Source organism: Phasianus colchicus, chromosome 1 (genome assembly GCF_987193195.1).
Source record: "Phasianus colchicus chromosome 1, bPhaCol1.hap1.1, whole genome shotgun sequence".
In the NCBI taxonomy this organism is placed as follows: domain Eukaryota; kingdom Metazoa; phylum Chordata; class Aves; order Galliformes; family Phasianidae; genus Phasianus; species Phasianus colchicus.
In genome coordinates, this window is record NC_143436.1 from 61,772,780 (window position 1) to 61,791,537 (window position 18,758).

Below are 18,758 nucleotides of genomic sequence, written 5' to 3' on the forward strand. Positions count from 1 at the left end.
CAGGACATAATGCGTTGATTTCTGTCACTCTCCCTGATTTTCGCTCTCTTCTGCCTGATCATCCCCTTTCAGCGAATGCTTCTGACCAGCTGCTTTTCAGATCCCCCCTTCTCTGATCTCCTCAAACTGTCACTTCTCAGTTGCCAGAAGCATGCCAGCCCCCACATCCCCATCTGCTTTTTAAAGGATCATTATCATAAGCAGGGGCTTCTCTGCTCACTCCTCTTTACTCCGCAAATACCCAAATAAATCCAGAGAAACTATCTTGGCCAGCCTTGCTCAGTCTGCGGCCTTCCAGGTGCACCACCACCTTCTGGCAGACTTTCCAAACTTCAGCTTAAAACCACGTGACTTTTTACCCCAGATTATGGCTGGAAAGCTGTTCTAAAACTGCATTAGCCTAATGGCTAGAAACCCTCCCTTAGTTTTTCACCCTAAATATCTTCACGGCCTCACTATACTATGTTGTTTTCATATTAGCAATATCCTTTAGATTGTTTCCCCCACGATGCACTTATTACAGCAATCCTATCTGCTGAAGTCATGATCCTTTCAATTCTCACAGCTCATTCCGAATTATAGAATCACAGAATTGTTTGAGTTAGAAGGGATTCCTAAAGGCCATCTGGTCCTACCCCCTGCACTGAACAGGGACACCCACAGGTAGATCAGGCTGCTCAGAGCCCTGTCCAGCCTGACCTTGAGTGTCTGCAGGGATGGGGCATCCACCACCTCTCTGGGCAACATCTTCTAGTGTCTCACCACCCTGACTGTAAAAAACTTTCTCCTTGTATCCAATTTAATTTTCCCCCTTCGTGTTTGTAACCATTTCTCCTTGTCCTATCACAACAGACCCTACTAAAGAGTCTGTTCCCTTCTTTCTTATAGACTCCTTTAGATACTGAACGCAAGAATTAAAAAAAAAAAAAAAAAAAAAATCCTTAATTTGGTAAACAGATCCTGAGAACTTTTGAAAACTAAAGGTTGATGAAGAGTTGGATGGAGGATGTGGCTGAGGCGTGACCAGAGCTGTTGGGTACCACCAAGTATGCCTGGTTGCCTTTCAGCAAGGATTTCAGGATTTGGCACGGTAGGCATTTTACCCTAAATTTTATGTGGGTATCAGAAGGCAATACAGCCTACACTGAGGATCCTTACTGAGATGTGACAAAACAGACCCAGCAGCTTCCAGAAGACAAGGGCTGCCTCTAGTCCTGCTTGCTGTGCTCTCTGCCAGATTGTAGAGAGTTCCCTGCACAGGGATTTCTAATATTAGTTCTCAAGCATATGACCTTGTTTGTCATACTACTGAAATTCATTCTGTTTCTTGTACTCTTGACAAGGTCAAATAAAGCTTTCTCTATGATATTCTGGTCCTTCCCTGTACTAGCAATGCCTTCTAGTGTTGAGTCATCAGGACACTTCCTCACTACCTACTCCTATTTTTGTCATGGTCTCAGACTTACGTTAGCAAAGACTGAATGTGGCTGAACACTGGGGAGAGCTACGAGTAATTTTGAATTAGATCGACAGGTGATGTTGCTGTTGCCATCAAAGTAGACTCCGTTTTATCTCCCTGCCCCTTACAGCTCCTCTGTCTTTCCTGATCTCTTCTAGTTTATCTAATTGTTTCTTATGGGTCACTGAGACACAAATATGTGAACTTTGAATTTTCTTATGCCTTCCAGGAAAACAATCATCTGAAAAAAAGATATTGGGTTAGTCCAGCACAATCTAGCATTGCTGAACTCAGGTTGCATGAATTCCCTTTCCCCTAATCATATGATAATAATTGCACTTTCCTTCAGGATCTCCTCTAAAGTACTACAAGCATTACAGAGGTTGCACTTATCTGAGACTGGCAATTCTCTCCCTTCCCTAATCCTGACTGCTGAATTTTCATTTTTCCAGCCAGCATGGAGTCACAACTGCAGGCAGAGTTGCAAAAAACCCTTGCTGCGTTTCCATATAGCAGCTCTGCCACGGATGGAGCGCACCCAGGCCCTCGCACTGAGTGCACTAAGCAGCTTGAGCTGCTTATTCCAGTAGTCAGCTCGTTCCTTCCCCAAGGACAATACAGCTGTCCTTATTAATAACTTGGGTACACAGCCCTTTTTGGTTTTGGCTCAGACTATTAGTTCTCCTTGATCTTGACTGCTCTCACTCCCCAGAAGTGTTGCCACTTCTCACTCTCTTTTTCACTGAATAGCTGTAGAATCTTTTGCTGTTAGTTTAAATCTCCATTGCAGGGTCCAAGTCAGCTTGATTTGTAAGCAATCCTCACTTTATCCCTATACTTCCTGACTTCTAAGACATTGCCTTCTTTGCTATCTCTTTTCCATTCCATGTAGGCTCTGCAGAGCCAGCTTAAATAGCCTAAGCAGTTGCCTGTGACAGCAGGCAGATGCAGGGTAGCAGAATCACACACTGGCCCACAACGTTCCCAGAGAGCAGACCAGACTCCCCTCAAACCCTCCAGCCATGTGCTCTCTATGAAAGCAGTGCCAGAAGTCAGAAGCAGACCACCCTCCTCACTCCCTGAGCAAGGTATGGACAACCTTTCTGGTCTGAGGAGCCATGAGGGTTTCTCGATAGCCCTGAAGCAGAGCAAGAGCAGGGCAGGCAGAGGAAAAGAGAGTTGTTATCAGTAAAGCCCCTATACAGTCCAAGAGTACAGTGTAAATGCATTTGGGAGGAACAAGGAATATTTCTGAGAATATCATCAGGCATATTACTGCGATAAAGCTCTAAGCAAACTGGTCTGACCTCATAGCTAACCCTGCTTTGAGCAGGAGGTTGACAAGGGACCTCCTGAGGTGCTTTCCAACAGAAGTATCCTATGATCCTATGAATGAGACTTCTGTATCCCAGTGAGGGAAAGGAGGAGAAGAAAAAGGTCTTGTGAGTGGAAAGGGCTGGCAGCAGGAGCCTCATTACATAGCGTTGTGATGGGGAGATTTGTTTCTTAAGGGGATAGTGCAGCAGAAGAGGAAGGAAATAGGCTGTTTGTGCTAAAAGTCATACATCTTAGGAACAGACTGGAACTGCCTCAGACCTGCTAAGCTTCTCAATCTGTAAAACTTATGCTTATGCCTTGGCTGAATTTAGGCCAAACCGTCTCACATAGCATTTCCTATAACCTGCTGTATTTATCACCCTCATCCCCACATTCAAGGACTGCTTCTGTGACTCTTTTAGGATCTTCTCGGCTGACTTTGCTCCTCTGCCAAACTACAGGCCCTAATACAGCTCATGACATCATTTGTAGCTGTGCCAAAGCCATAGTCCTTACATGGACAACACCACTTTACTCCATGTATTCAAATGCAGAGATACTGGTTGCTGGGGGGTGATAAGCACAAGTGGGGCAATGTGCTGGCCTTACACTCAGCTTGGTGAGAAACATTAATGCTCCTTCCTTGGCAGGCTGAGGATCCTCACGCTGCTGTGAATGGGGAGAGCCTGGCTTGTCTGTGACCCCCACAGATCTGCCCTGCTGAAAACTCAGTGCATATCAACAGACTGCTGCCATATCCACGCAGATTACTCATGCATGTACTTGTGTGTACACAGAAAACACAAGTGTGCACCCACACCTCACGTAGGAATATGTGCCAGTATGTGCATGAATATACCGCTATGTGTGCAGACGTATCACAACCACACAGCACACTGTAGGGCTGGGTAGGAGTTAATGCAAGAGAGGATAGGAAAGAAATTAAAAGCAAAAAAAAAAAAAAAAAGAAGTTGAAAGCCCAGCACATGATTCTTCTCCTATCACATCTGTGAATCCTGGAGCGCGAGAGTAATTGTCTGCAATGAGTCAGACCAAAAGGCACAAGGAAATGGTTGCTATGGCAACCCTTGCACTGCTCTAATTCGGCTCAGAATTAAAATGATATCAAATAATTTGCAAGCAAAGGGAACACGGCAAAGGCGTCGAGTGTCAATCTAAAAAATCCAGCTATATGCAAGCCTCTCCTGAGTCAGTGTCAAGGGCTCTCTTCCCTTCAAGCGTGACAGCCATAGCAATCAGAGGAGCTACAGAGGCGAGAGAGATGGATAACCTCAGGCAAGAAGACTTCTGCCACACGCAGGCAAGAACGAGCTCCTGGGCTGGAGGTGCAGCCTGGAACAGGCTCCAAAATTGGGGATGGACAGCTGTAGGACCCAGCGGGTTCATTCCCTATGCAACAGGCAACATCCCCACACATAAGGAGGCACAGTCTCTGTGCTGAATATCTTACCATTGATACAGGAAATTGCTGATGTCCAGCCAGAGTGGGTGGAATGCTATGGGAGATGTCTCACACACTTATTTTTTGCATTGTCTCGAGGATAAAGTAAATGCATTTGTCCCCACTGTCAGTAGCTACTGCCTGTTTGTGGAGACTTCTATAGATAATGGAGAGATACTGCTCTTGGCACACCACTGGCACTGTGTGATGCCAATAACCTGGCCTGCAGAAGACTGGTTCAACTCTTAGTCCAATCAAATGAGCACTCACTGATAAGAGCCTCCAGATGGATCTCCTGAGAGGTGGAGAAGGCACGGCTGCTGGTAGTACTAAAACCAAGAGCGCTTCTGCCTTACTGCCTTACTGCCTTACCCTAATGCTTCCTATGTCTGAGCTCCAAGCACTGCCCTTTCAGATGTTTCTTATTTTGTCAGATCAAACGGCTGCCTCAGAAACTGCTTAGGCTTCAGGGAATGCCAGGAAGGAATGGCATTAGACAGAAACTAGCAGTAGCAGGTAGTGGGATGAAAATGAGTTGTGTGTCCCTTCTTTCTGCCCACGCTACGACTAAATGCAAAGAAGATCATGCCTTTCCATGAAGACTCCCATGCAATGCCTCAGAAGTTCTCTGACATCCCTCCACTGGGACAATGTTGGCACAACATGCAACATTAGAAGGACAGCATCCCTTCTGAATGTGGCAGCACACGTTGAGGAGATCAGCTGCTCTCAGATTTTGTATTGGTAATATCATGCTGGTTTCCAAGTCAATCTAATAAAATCACTTTAATCCTCTTGCTTGGATGCCTCTATTTCAGTGCAAAAGGAGCTCATGTCATTGAAGCTAATTTCCATGCACCCTAGCTGCTTCTGCAGGTGCAACTGTCGCTTTCTGGAGAGGAACAGAGAGGAGGTTTTATCCACCCAAACAGCAAAACAGTAGGAATACAGAATCGCGTGTAGATTAGTTTGAAAAGATGCCACAGCAACAGAACTGCTGAAAAAGGCACCTGCATCTCTTCCCTCTGCTTGCTGGTAACAGCCAGCAGGAAGCCAAAATTGGACCAAGGAAGAGGATGGAGAGACGTCAAGCTGGCCAGTAAACGCTTTTCAAATGAAGAGCTTCCATCATACTGATAGAGGTTGGATTTTAACCAGTAGTATAATGGCAAAATTACTTTCCATTATCCATTTTTCAGACTGACTGATTTCAAATACTTTTGAAAAAAATCTAAGCTTTTTTGAAAATCTGCTCCTGCTGTGAGTCCAGAGCTCTTCTGAAAATATTGGCCTTAATAGCTCGGTGTCCCCAAACTCCCTCTGTATAATAGGAATAATACTTCTTTCAGTCTTCTTTGGGACTGCATATGACTCTTTCCAAACACATCTGTACATACTGTCATTATCACTGGGTAACAATTTCAATGTGTGACAGTCATTGTAAATAAGAAGGAACATTATCTTTGAATATTAACAGAGGTGAGATGTATTGCATACAACAAATCTGGATCTTCCAACTGCTTGGCTGAATACCGTATTTGTTTTATTGGGGACAATGGACTTTGTGCACGCCCCATGTTTTGCTAGTATCAGTCATCTCCCATCCCCAAGACATAACAGCAATGGCATGGAACCAGTCTACCAGAAAGAAGACCTTACCTGTCCCTGCTCTGACTGGCAGCCAGTTGGCCACCACATAACTCAAACAGAGAAAAGGCAATAAAAAGAGACATCATACCCAGACCAAAGTGACAGTTAAACTCCTGTGCAGATTCCAGCAGTTTCGCTGGGACTTTAAATCACTAAAAGCTGCTGTCAGCAACTACATGTGATTTCTGCAGCACACCCCTCCCCACCCCCTGAAAGGACCATAAAGCCCCAGGCTACTGACTCAGTGGAGGGAGCAGATGACAGTGCTATCTGGGGCAGGACTTGGCTTGAGGAGAGTGCCATCACGATTCCTTATTTTTCATTTCCAACTAAGTTAGAGCTTGTGAAAGGTACTGGACTGACATCCCAGGAGAACAGCCGCCTGCTAATTAATTATAATTAATCATCCAGGCATTAGTTAATGTTTGCATAGTGCTTTGAACTGCCAAAGCACAATATAGCAGGTAGAACTCAAAGGAACAGGTATAGCAGTAGATTCGCCGGCATGGCTTCCCAGTGACTCTGAGACCACTCCAACCCAACACACATAAGTGGCTCCACTGTGTTATCTGAAAGACCTGCGGGTACCTCCAGCCCTCAAAATGTCCACATGATGTCCCACATGCCCCAGGTTCAGGGGCTTGGCTGAACCAAGCCATGCAGAACCAGGGGGACGGAGGCCCCATGCTCCCCCTCCGTTTCTATTCTCAGCCCTCCAGCCCAGCTGCTCCCTAATCCTAGCTGACAGCTCCCTCGCTCTCTGACAGAGCCCAGGCCGATGTCATCTTCCTGGACATTTGATTTTAGGAGTTTGCCTTTCTCTGCCTTGGCTGGGGCCTGCCATTCAGCTGCCAGAACAAAAGGGGCCCTGTCACCGGCATCCTCCTTGCGGGGGCACAGGGGGTGCCCCCTCCCCAAAGGCACAGCTGTAAATCCTAGAGCTTAATTTTTCACTGCACGCATAGTGAACATTTCAGAGTGCTTACAAATCCCCCCAAGCACCATCAAGTCAAGCAAATGACAGTAACAATCAGTGGCAGAATGACAGGCCAGTTCATACAAATTGCACTTTTATAGGGGCACTTAAAAAGCCTTCTGTTGTCCCCCCTTTACAGAACTGTGACAGCGTTTATCCAGAAAGTACAAAACTATGCAGATATTTGGCTCTCTGGGAACAAGTGCTGGGTATCAGACTGATTTCTGGTAGTTTCCTGACTCTACATGAGCACAATTACCATGCTCATCGAGGGCTGATGCCATCTGAATAACAATAATAATAACAATCTGCATCCCATTCTGCACTGATTGCTTCTTGTTGTGCCTCTGCTCACCCTCCTTCCCTCACCTCTCTCCTGTACCCAGTGTGGGGGCAGGACAGTATTGCAGCATCATTTTTGCTGCAGCCTCCACTGAGGGGTGAAATTCCCCAGAACCAGGTCCTAGCCACTCAGCATTAAGTGTAGGGAGCAAAGGGAGACCTATACACTTACTCTCATACCTGCTATCCTCAAGATCAAATAGTATTGTAATGGGTAACTCTTCTTTTTTTTTTTTTTTTTTTAATGACTACTGGAATTATGAAAGATACAGATGATTAACCTATTCGCTACTGGAAACAAAACAAAAGGTAATATATAATGCCACTTTGCTCCCTGAAACCCCACAAGTTGTAAACCTCTGCCCAGTATAGCAGATGGGATGTACCACAGGAAACCCTTGCACTCCCACTGAAGTCAATAAGGGCTACAGCTGGAGCCCAAAGGATTTTAGACCCTTCAGGAGAAAATGTTTCCTTCAGTGCTGCTGAATATACCACGTGTGAAAGTAAGCAGCAGATGATTGTGGTCATGTCACTGAATATGCCTACTTGCAACAAGGACCAATGGTATCTCTACGGTACAAAACCAATTGAGAATTCACTTCCATGTTTCTCTGATTATGAATGAGGAAAATCGTTTGTTCTGTATCATTTCCACAAATGTCAGAAATTTTACCTTGCAATTATTGTTTTGACAGTTTTTTTTTTTCCCCTATCCTCTGCTGCTTTCTCCACCCTCATGTTCCCACAGCAGAGGATTCTGCCCCTTCACAGCATGTCCACAGAGACAGTCGATTCAGCATCCAGGATAAATGAGGGGGTGGAAATCTCCACAGGGGTTGTGGGAAGCGCTGCTGACAGAAGAGAATTGGCTCTGTCAGGGGCAGCTCCTACAGCCACTTGTTCTTGCTTCAGCTCTTCTACCTAGAAGTTTCCTTCCTAGTATTTATGTTGAGTGCCAAATCAACTGTCTGTGTGCCTCTGTTCTAACTCACAGGTCAGGAAAAGAAACAAAAAGAAACAAAAAGAATCATGAAGAATATTCTTTTTTAAAGAGCATTTTTTTTCTCCTCTCAAATTCGTTACCAGAAAAATGCTCCAGAGCTGCACACTTAGCATAATCTCAATGCCATTTCATTCTCTGCCACTGTACTTGTAAAGTGACAGCTAGTATCAGTTTGGGGAGTATTTTCTACGAATCAAACAATTAATTAAAATGGACTGTACTGAAAACACCTCTATTTCACAAGAATCTCTGGACAGGCTTCGCTTCCTAATAAATTTCGTTGTTTGGATTTGAAGTGGTGGAATAGAATTGAAAAGCACTATTTTGTATCATCAGTCCCTTAGATTATAAGTACTCTTGCAAACTCCATGTGATACTTAGAGAGTACTACCCTCAACTGGCACTTACTGAGAGCCAGGAAATTAAGGAGAAGTTCATCAGATGAAGTTAAATTGCCATAATTTAACTTAATAGTAGACTGAAGATCATCTATTGCACCCTAGTTTTACCTAGTCTAGGTAAAAGAAACGGCTGACTGTGATTTGAAGGTATCTACAATGCAGCCTTCTCTCAGAAGCAATTACTACTGAAAATGGTAAAGTTTCAAAAGCTTTTGGGTTTTGAGGGAAATACTGTGCTTTACATGTATTCCAAGAGTAGATGCAGAGTCTGGTGAAAGTCTGTCAAATGAGGATCAAAACTCAGATAGAAAGAGAAGTTTAGAAATCTAATATATGTGTTGGAAATCCAGCAGCAAGCCCATTCCACCACCAACAGAAGTTATTTTTCAGCTGAGATAACAATAAAGATGTAGGAATGTGCTGTTCTTTCGAAACAGTTCAAAACTTGCACAGATTTCTCAACCTGCTCGTGCTCCAAGGAAATAGCCAGTCAGTCCACGAAGTCACTGGCACTGAAGATGTGAAGTTTCCAATCAGACCGCCAGTTTCCCTTTCAAAGACATGTCAGCCATTTGTACCTTTTCCAGTGTTCTTTGTTTAGCCTAGTTTTCAACATGACAATCATTTGTGGCTCCCGTCACTTCCATTGAATGACAAGAAAACAGCTCTCAACTCCCACTCTCAATACAAGACAGCACCATTTCATTCAAGAGAGGAAGAAAAGCCAGAAATTTCCTACCTGCAGCAATACCCATCTTCCCATCGACAGATACAGCCACTGCCGTGCTAACTGTCACCACTTTTGGTAGGCCGCCGCCCTCTGTCAACACACAAGAACAGCAGACTTGGTTAAATTCACCACCAGAGATAAGGAAAATGCAGCAGGATTCGCATACAGGTCAGTGCATACACATGCCTCAGCACTGAAGGATCCAAAACTTTGGAGGAATACATCTTCCAAACCGTGCTAAGAGACCTGAAGGGCTAATAAATAAGGAGACTGGTTTATCTCATGATAGAAGTGGTATCCTCAGCATCAAATGTAAAGGACCGGCCTCTTCCAATCTGAACAGGCAGAGCTCTTAGGCCAGAAAGCTGCTTTGCTTCACATACCAGCTAAGCTTTGCAGGCAAAGAAGCAGGACAGGGAATTCTGACATTGGCCCTACACAGCAAAGGCCGTGCTTATGTTTAGCTCTGCTACCCAAGACAGACTTGCATTACAAACTGGAGAGACACAGTACTCAGTGTACTTCCAGAGTGCAATCCATTTTAGAAACAAAGTCTTGTGGGATGTGTTTGGCTGTCTAAACTTTGTTATGCCCAAGGGTGTCCTGTTTATGTTTTAGTTGCTCTTTCAAGTGTCCCTGCAGGTCCCGTGTCCCATCTGCCAGCCCCATGCAGATCTCTTGTGTCCCACAGGGCAATTAAAATAGCATGGCTGGATAGATTTAAGCAACTGAGCCCCACATCCTCTGTCTTTGTTAGTGCAGTTGTTTCAGCCTGCAATTGCCCATGTGACAGATTCAATTTTGTATTTTTAAGTGATTAGGTTAGCTTCAGCTGGGGCACCTATTTTGAAACTGCCAGGGAACAATTTGAAGGTCAGCATGATCGATTTAATGTGTGACTGTCTCCTTCCTCGCATGCTGGATGGAAAACTCCTGCTCAGATGGATGGGTTGGGGATCCTTTCCTTCCCAAGAGCTCAAGCATTTGTTACTGTTCCATTTCTATTGTCATTGTTCTTGTTGGTACCCAGCATATCCTGAGCATGATTCAATGGCTACTGCAGTTTAGTCTGGAGTCTCACTCTTTTTTTTTTTTTTTTTTTAACTGAAGTCAGGTTAACTTGTTAAAGGATGTCAGAAGAACTGGTAAAGCCTCTGTGAAACAAAGACCCAGCCAACTTATGCTGACATGCCTTGCTCCTGATCATGCCTTTATGGTGAATCCCACATTTCTGGCTCTGGAATGGGACAAATAAGCAAAACACAACAATAAGCAAAAAAGCCCAACACATGAGAGATCTGGGCTGCAAGAACAGTCCTACGTAGCCTGCAGAGCTTTCCCTACTGTCATGTCTGTGGGACCTCTGGACTCTGGAAGGAGGTACCCTGGATAAATTACTCTGATGACCTGCAGCTATGACTCCTCCCCAGCACAGGAGTCATCAGGCTCTTGCCTCTTACATGATCAGAAGAACATCTGCAGTGAAAACTCCTTGTCACATGGTGGGCATATACAAACTTGTGGAAAGCATGGAAAGGGTATTTAAGAATGTAATCACCAAGAACTTCCTGAGAAACTGGGTGGCCTGTTCCGGCCAAAAGGTCTGCTTCTAAGGATGTCAAATGAAATGCTCAGAGTCTGCTTTAAGTAAGCACAGTAGCTCAGGGGAACTGGGTATTATTTTCCAGACTCTTCACAGTCATCTTGAATCATCTCATAGATCACAGTTTCACTAGGCTGAACTGTTCACCTCTAAAGTGACTAATAATCACCTCTACAGTTTAGAGCATAAAGTATTCAGGAGCAGGCATTACTTCTTATAATGTGCCTGAGTTGTGGCTATCCCAGAGGGCCCTATAGAGTGTTCCTGCTTGTTTTTCTAGCCCAATGTCTATTTCAAAGAGCAAATGCTGTTGTGTGCAAGGTTTCTCCTGCCATGCCTCCCTCTTTCTCTTGCCACTTAAGTGAGATATAAAGGTGCTATGCAGAGAAAGAGGCTTTTGTGGAAGTTTTCAAGTATTTCCACCTTGCACCTCTCTTTCTTTACGTCTTGGTTCATCTCTTGCCTCCCTGTGTTGTTTTCTCCATTTTGCTACTTGCTTTTCCACCCACCAGCCACCCACCACTGTGCCACAAAAAGCTCTGACAGCTAAAGTGCTGAGCTCCGTGACAGAGACTGAGTGCTAGGGGCTGGGGAGCAGAGGGGATTTCCACCTTCTGTGTAGGAGTTTCATAAGAGGGTTTTGTTTTGATTTTTTAATTTCCAGGCTCTTCTGCTCTCTTCCAGCCTTTGAGGAAGTCCTGGCTGGCTCTGCAAACTCACAGGAATCAACACTCTAAGCAAGAGACACCAAAAAGCCACTCCTTGCTTTTCTCTGGTGTTTGAACTCCTTTGCTAAGTATGAAGTGATATAGTCGAGTAATGTGATGGAGGGGATATGGGGCACCAATGGCACACCCTCACTGAAGAGGAAACAATGGAAAAGCACTCCTCCCTTTTCCTGCACCTTCTTCCCTAACAAACCCATCCCTTCCTGTCATAGAAAGCAGTGATGGGAAAAAAAAAAAAATGACACTCTGTGAAGTCAATTCTTGAGTGTTTGCTGATTCTTTGTCAGTCCTGGCCATTGCTCTGATGGTTCTGACCCTCTGCCAGCACTCAGGACGTGCAAAACCTCTGCAATTCTCACCATGCGAGAGAGGCAATAAGGGGATCGGAACGAGCCCAAAGCTTTCTCTTCTTTTTTTCTTGCATTCAAGCCGAGGTTACCTGAGTCATCTTCTGAAACGATGCTGTAGATGAAGCTCCCAGGGGGATGCTCGGCTGCCCGGCGGTACCACAGAGGGAAGTGGTCCATGGTGAAGATACTCTCTTTGTCCTTCCGAGTCAGGAATTTCCTGCCGGAAGAAAACGGAGAGTCGCCTTTTGCACAGGGCAGCTCTGCTCGGGGAACTGCCTTCTGCAAGCCCCGGGGACCGGCAGCCCCCCCTCCCTTCCCCCCCCCCGCCAGGCTCCCCGACGCTCTGGGGCCAGCGCGGCCGCCGCGCCGCTGCCAGCCGCCCGCCAGGTGCCGCTGTTGCCCAGGCCGAGGCCCGCGGCGCCGCCACCGCCCCCACGCCAGCCCCGAGGACGGGCGAGGGGAGGTCGCGGCCCTGCGGGTGGACAGCGAGGGGATTGCCTCGGCTTCTGGGCTTGCCAGCGGCACTGAGCGATGGGAATACGTCCCTCTCCTCCTCCTCTACCTCTCTCCTGGGATGATGCAGCGTGGGCCGCCGTGCGAGAGCGCCGGGCAGGGGCAGGGGGAAAACGAGGTGCTAGATATTGAACTCCTAGCGATGCCCGGATTGAAGAACCTGAAGAAATGGGTGCTTCTGAAGACCAGAGCATGGGTGCTGGTGGCATGGCCTGCCAGGCAGCTCAGGAGAGCCCTGGAAAAAATCAGGTCATTGCCTTCCCTGGAGAGCTCTCCTTCCTGGCTGACAAATCCCCTTTGTTTTCAGGCTCTCCTTTCGCTGAACGTTTTGTCATAACAACAGTTACTCATTTATACAATTCCTTCCTTTCAAGAGATCCCAAAAGTGCCTCTCCTGTGACATGTGGGGATCTGTCATTGAAATGTAGTGACTACAACTGTTCAAGCACTGAGCAACGCTCCTGATGAGCAGCGTGGGGTACTGAGTTATTCTATTAGCTTTCTGCAGCACTCTTTCTTCCTTGACACCAAAGCCCGAGTACTCCAAGTTATCCAAGACTGTCTCAGAAACAAGGCGAGAGTGGCTGTCGGGGTGTGCACTTCAGGCACAGTGCAGCTCTCTGCTTTTGACATATGATTCATATCTGAGAAAGTGGGAGATAGTGAAACACCTGCCAAGAAGCTAAGGACCACCACCACCATCCTGTTGTTCCATCTGCCTCTGCAACCTGTCCTTTCATACAGCAGCATGTTATCAGTCTGCATGTTCGAAACTAATCAACAACAAAAATCTATGCCCTTTCTATGTCAAAAACCTCCACTGAACGTGCACTTTTGCCTTAAGGGAGGGGACAAGAGAATGAATCATATATGACAGATGCCAGTCACATCACTTAATGCATCACTGGAAGATACTGGGATAGTAATGTGATGTGGGCCATGTGAGAGCCAGAACAGAATAAAACAGAGAGGAACTGAGACAGAAAGATCAAACCTAGCCAAGCTGGGATGTCACAGGGCACTGGAGTGCAGAGCCTTTGCATTACAGAGTGCTCCTGGGGATATATAATAATGATGGGCATTTTCTCTGTTAGCTGACTGAAGTCAGGGAATAATAGAAGTTTCTTATTTTACAATGAAATTAATGCACTTTGGGACAGCACTTCAGGAAAAAAAACATCAAAAGGACCAGAGCAACACAAAGGACCTGTACCCTGATTTTGCAAATCAGTTCCCATGCCACCAAGGTCTTGCTTCTTTTCTTTCTGTGTCCTTAAGTACATTTCTAAGTCTGGGAGTGGTTTCAGAGATACCTTCAGAGACGCAGAGAAATCCCTTAGTGCAGCTTAGGGACTTACTTGTTAGAAAGTTTCTCAGAGCCCACATACAGGGCGCTCCTCATGAGTCCAGCCCGAGTGCCCAGAAATGCCATCTCAATCCCTGCCTCAGACTCCCTGTGGAATAAAAACACATTAATGACAGCAAGTATTTACTAGCTAACAATTGGCAGGCTTAGACTTGTGCCTGGATTGACACATTGGAAGCTTGCTCATTTGGTTCTTTGGAAGTAGGAAAGAAGCTGCTCTCCCGCTAGCTCTGCTCCAGGCTGCCTGCATGTAGGTTGAATCAAGGAAGACAGACTGCAGGGAGAAAATGGCTGTCTCAGGCATACACAGGGCAGGTAGGGTAGCAGGCCAACTGTAGATTGATTTGTATGTGGTTTTCTGGAGTTATGAAGGGCACTGGTGGGAGAGCTGCACAGTGAGGAGTCTGCCACAGTGTGGTACGGAACAGATGAGAGATTTTCTGGTGTAGCTGCTGAAGGATGGTGCTGGTATTTGGGTGATATAGCACAACTGCCCTGGCTCAGTCTTCCTCAGCAGTAGGGATAGTGGTAACTGCAACAGGAACAGGAGTGCTGTGGCCACACACCTCTGTGAGTAGCATGTTGTTTGCTGAAAGTAGATCTGTGTGACATGATACCAGATACTACAAGCATCAGGTGCCTCACTGGGAATAATAAAGAAGAATGTTTGCTGAAGCCAGCCTTTCCTCTTCCTTCCTGAGTCTCAGTTCTCATCAGGCATCAACAACAGAGACAAGATCAAACTCTCTTCTCCACTGCTGGTAGGGAACAAATTCCATGCCAGCTGGGATGGAGCTTTTGCTACAGTCATATGGAAGTCAATCCAAACCATGTTGCTGTCATTCAAAGGGATAACTGGTGCATAGGGAAATAACTCATACTAATTTTAAATTGAAGTAGTCTCAAGTGCCCTGAGATCCCAAACTGTCAACTACAGAGATAAATGCTGTGCATCCAAGTTAAACACGGCGAAGAACTGATGCTGAACACCCCCTGCAGTGACACATCTGGATCACTGTTGTCTTCCAGTAATAGTCAGACATTTGGCATTAATATTCTGTTACCAAAACAAGCCCTCACCAAACTACAGGCTTCTTTTAGAGGGCCCAACCAGCTGGAGTTTTCTCCTGAGAGACACTTTTGAGCTATTTCTAAATCTACTGAGCTACTTCTAACAGCTTTTTCAGCTATTTCTAAAGTTTCTTATATGCTTTGCGGGGATCTGTGACTGTTTTCCACACCATCTGGAAACACAGCTTCAACAGTGTGTTACACATATTTATTTCTCAGTCACTTACGTGGACATATTGAGGGCCAGTGTTGTCCAGTAGGCTTCCATGGGTGCAGTGACCACTGCATCAAACAGCACTTCCTGGACCAATTCCTCATCGCCTACAGAGGAAGGTGAACAAGAGTCAGAAGAGAAAGACATGTTTCCCCATAGATGTCTCAGAGGGTTTCTTGTTGTGGACCATCTGCCTGACCCAGGGCAGTGGAGCAACAGGCACAAATGAGGCCTCCATTTGTAGGACTGAAAACATGACCTACAATCCTAGATGGAGAATAGCACAGGACGAGGTGTTACAGCTCAGATTATAACACTGTTTCCCCTGCAAACTCAGTAGAGGAGTTTAGGTTTGAAAGTGTAAGCATATGAGAGGTTTTCAAATGAAGTTATTCATCAGGTTTTGCCTCAGATTCCTGCCTTAACCTTTCTTCTGGGTGGCCTGTTGTGAGGACACCATCCACTCCATTCCACTCAAGAAGATTTCTTCAGAGCCCCTAGTGACTTCTTGATGGCCTTTAGTTAACCACCTGTCCTTACTATGGGTTTCACAAAATGCCCTCCTGTCGTGGTTTCCCCCAGACACCTGACCAGTCTAGATTACCAGTTCAGTCCAGTCTGCATCGGGTCTTAGAGACGTTTAGAAAAGTTTGAGATATCATTATGTGCTAAAATGGTATAGTCTAAAATCCCATTTATTTGACCTGCTTCATTTCTATGCTGCCTTATTTCCATTTGTCTCACACCATGAGGACGTGATGGCTATCATATTGCTGTTCTAGGCAGAGCCATCCCCTCCGTTTCAGTGTTTCTGGCTTCACATTCTGGCTTGAGCCTGCAGGTATCCCCTAATCTTTCTTTATCACAGTTTGCATGATACATTTCTCCATCTCCCTGTCATTCAGAACTCAGAATCAGAGGTCACCAGCTGATCTTTCCTTCCTCAGGCCCTACATGCCTAGGTTGTGTCCCAGTCATATTTCTTTTTCTCTCCCAGCACTTCCAATCTACATGCTTCTCCCAGTCAGCTCTCCCAAAACTTTCCTCCTTCTTCCTGGCCTCTTCAGCTGCTACATCTCTTTTCAGCTTCCTCCAAAACACAGTCAGGAGGGGTCTGTTCACACAGTATAAGAGAGGAGCAATCATCACATTACAGATTACATTTAGGTTTAGTTTTAAGAGATTCAAATCCTTGAAATCCTTGTATCGGGTTTCTGAACCATTACATACAGAATATTGATTCAGCACTTTGAATAACTAAGAAGGCTGAAGCCATGGAGAGTGGGGTGAACTGAAGGACATCCTAAAGCTAAAGTGCTATAGGGAGATCCCATGCACAGTTGCCCACTTCTGCCTACCAACAGAGTTCTCACTCTGTAATGGTGCTACATCAGCTGCTTATGTGGCTGCACTTCATATGGAGAATCGGATCTGTTATGAGGGATGAGTAGCAAGGAAGGTAATCATTCTGCAACATTTTTTTCCCCCTCGAATCAATTACAAATTGCGTTTGGAAAACAAAATTAGTAATATTTCTCTGAAAGTGATCATCTGTCTCCATGGCGCAGTGCAGCCCTTAGAGGATGCTAGCTGGAGCTCTGGGAAGCAGAATAGCCACAGCAGCTTTCTGGCTCCTTCTGCCATCATCCTTCTTGTCCTGCTGGCTGGCCTGTCTGAAACAAGGTGTTCAGCCACCACCATATCCTATTCAAGCCTCTCGATGTTACATCTGTAAAGGTCTCAGTGAAGTCAACTTGTGGATTAAGTAAGGCTTAGGTTTAGACCTGCCTGCATGAACAAGTGCCTCAGGAGCTCAGTCTGACACCATTCAGCTTCACAGTTCTCATTCTTCTGTAAAAGGAAGAGGAGAACCCAGCAGGGCCTTTGGGATGGTGAGAACTTACATTCCAGGTCAGGTTCCTCTCCTGTGAGGAAACGGATCACAGCCTCCAGCTGGCTGAGCTTCCGGTGGTCTGGATCGATGTCTGTGATGCAGTAAATCCTGGTGGGTAGGGGAGGAGAAGCCCCAAAAGGCAAAAACAAATCACCATCAAATAAATGCTTCTTGAGAATAATAACTGCAAACAAGAATTCAGCAAGAAAGCTTAGCATGCAAAGAGTTTGCTGTTGTTGCACACCATGACCACTCAAACTCCATCAGTGTGGCTTAAAGTGAAGCCCTACCAATAAAACCAAGCATCAACTGATGGCTGTGCTTGAACGTGCCATGAATATAGTAGGGCTATGAGCATAAGCTCACAATGCAACATATTATCAGTCCCAAATAATGACAGCAGACTGTGTAATATTTGTACCTGTGTATTTATACACAAAAACAATGTGATGGAGAGACCTGAAAAACAGGGGGCCATGTGCAATGTGAGTAACACTGGGTTGGGAACAGAAAAAAATGAGACAGAGATGCAACTGTGAGATGATGAATGAGCCTGCAGTATGATACAGTGTCAACAAAAACTTTCCAGTGGGACACTGCTGTAGGATGCATTTAAGGGAGAAATGAGAGAATGTTTTACAAGCGTGGGTGTCTGTATAATAAAAGAAACCAGCCTTCTAATCCTGCTTCCAATTTTGACTGCTTCATTGTCGGGACAAGGGAAAGGAAGGGATTATATGAGAGAATTGCATCTCATTAAGGGGCTGAAAGGAATGATTTATGAGGAAAGTCTAGGAAAAATGAATATGTAAAATGTGGTAAGCTGACACCCCAAGTTAGGAGTAGAAGAAGTCACTGCATGCATCTCAAGTGCTCTGCCTATGAAACTTGACAGTGTAATGAGAGGTGTGAAGGACTGCGGGGCTTCTTGAATATAGTTATTTTGGCTTTGACACAGGCTGGGTTCACGTGCCTGAGTGTAACTGAATGTTGGGTTCATGAAAATCCCAAAGCTCACAGCAATAAATGGAAAGTGCCATGTTTTACCCTGTCTTCTATCCAAACCAAGCAAAACTCTAAATTATGCATGCTATTGAAACAGCAGTCATAAATCACCTTTGTGTTCTCCAGGAATTAGGTCTAGACTTAGTTCAGAGGAATGCCAACCAAAAATAAGCAACGATTTAAAAACACATTTCAGTTTCTCTCTAAGTTTGCTACAAAATTCACTGACAGGTCTGACATACTGTGAGTTTTGCAGCACAATTCTGAGCATCATGAGGAGGAACAAAATGAGTTGTAGTGTAGAATACTGAGAATAAATCATAGGAGATGGTTCCTGGGTGGTGTACATGGCCTTGATGGGATCCCCCAAAGGAAGAGATGGAATTGAGGTCTGAAGGTACCACTACATTGCCCTGAGACTATCAGTTCTTTCCAAAGCTGTTGTCCCTGAACAGTGTTGCTTTTTTTCTAGGCCACTGAGGGTAGTGAACTCAAGCAAAACTGTTGGGAATTTTGTCAAAATCTCATGACAGAGTTCTCAGTCTGTGACAGGATTTCCTCCACTTACCATTCGTTTGCTAAAGACACATCTGGCTGGAGCAGGTCATGCAAACCTGAAACCAAATAATACACTCAGAATTCAATTAGGTAGCAGACAGACAGATAGAGGC

General features: G+C 45.4%; 1 protein-coding gene across 1 annotated transcript in view; it reads right to left on the bottom strand.

The window, feature by feature from the left end:
• Positions 1–18,758, bottom strand: part of CACNA2D4 (calcium voltage-gated channel auxiliary subunit alpha2delta 4) — a 111,008-nt gene that overhangs the window by 46,571 nt on the left and 45,679 nt on the right. The window contains exons 21-26 of the mRNA XM_090145274.1: positions 18,656–18,701; positions 17,093–17,190; positions 15,202–15,295; positions 13,896–13,991; positions 12,114–12,241; positions 9,353–9,433 (exon numbers count right to left, since the gene is read on the bottom strand). Of these exons, the coding sequence (XP_090001400.1) occupies positions 9,353–9,433; positions 12,114–12,241; positions 13,896–13,991; positions 15,202–15,295; positions 17,093–17,190; positions 18,656–18,701 (543 nt within the window). The remainder of the gene's footprint in view (positions 1–9,352; positions 9,434–12,113; positions 12,242–13,895; positions 13,992–15,201; positions 15,296–17,092; positions 17,191–18,655; positions 18,702–18,758) is intronic.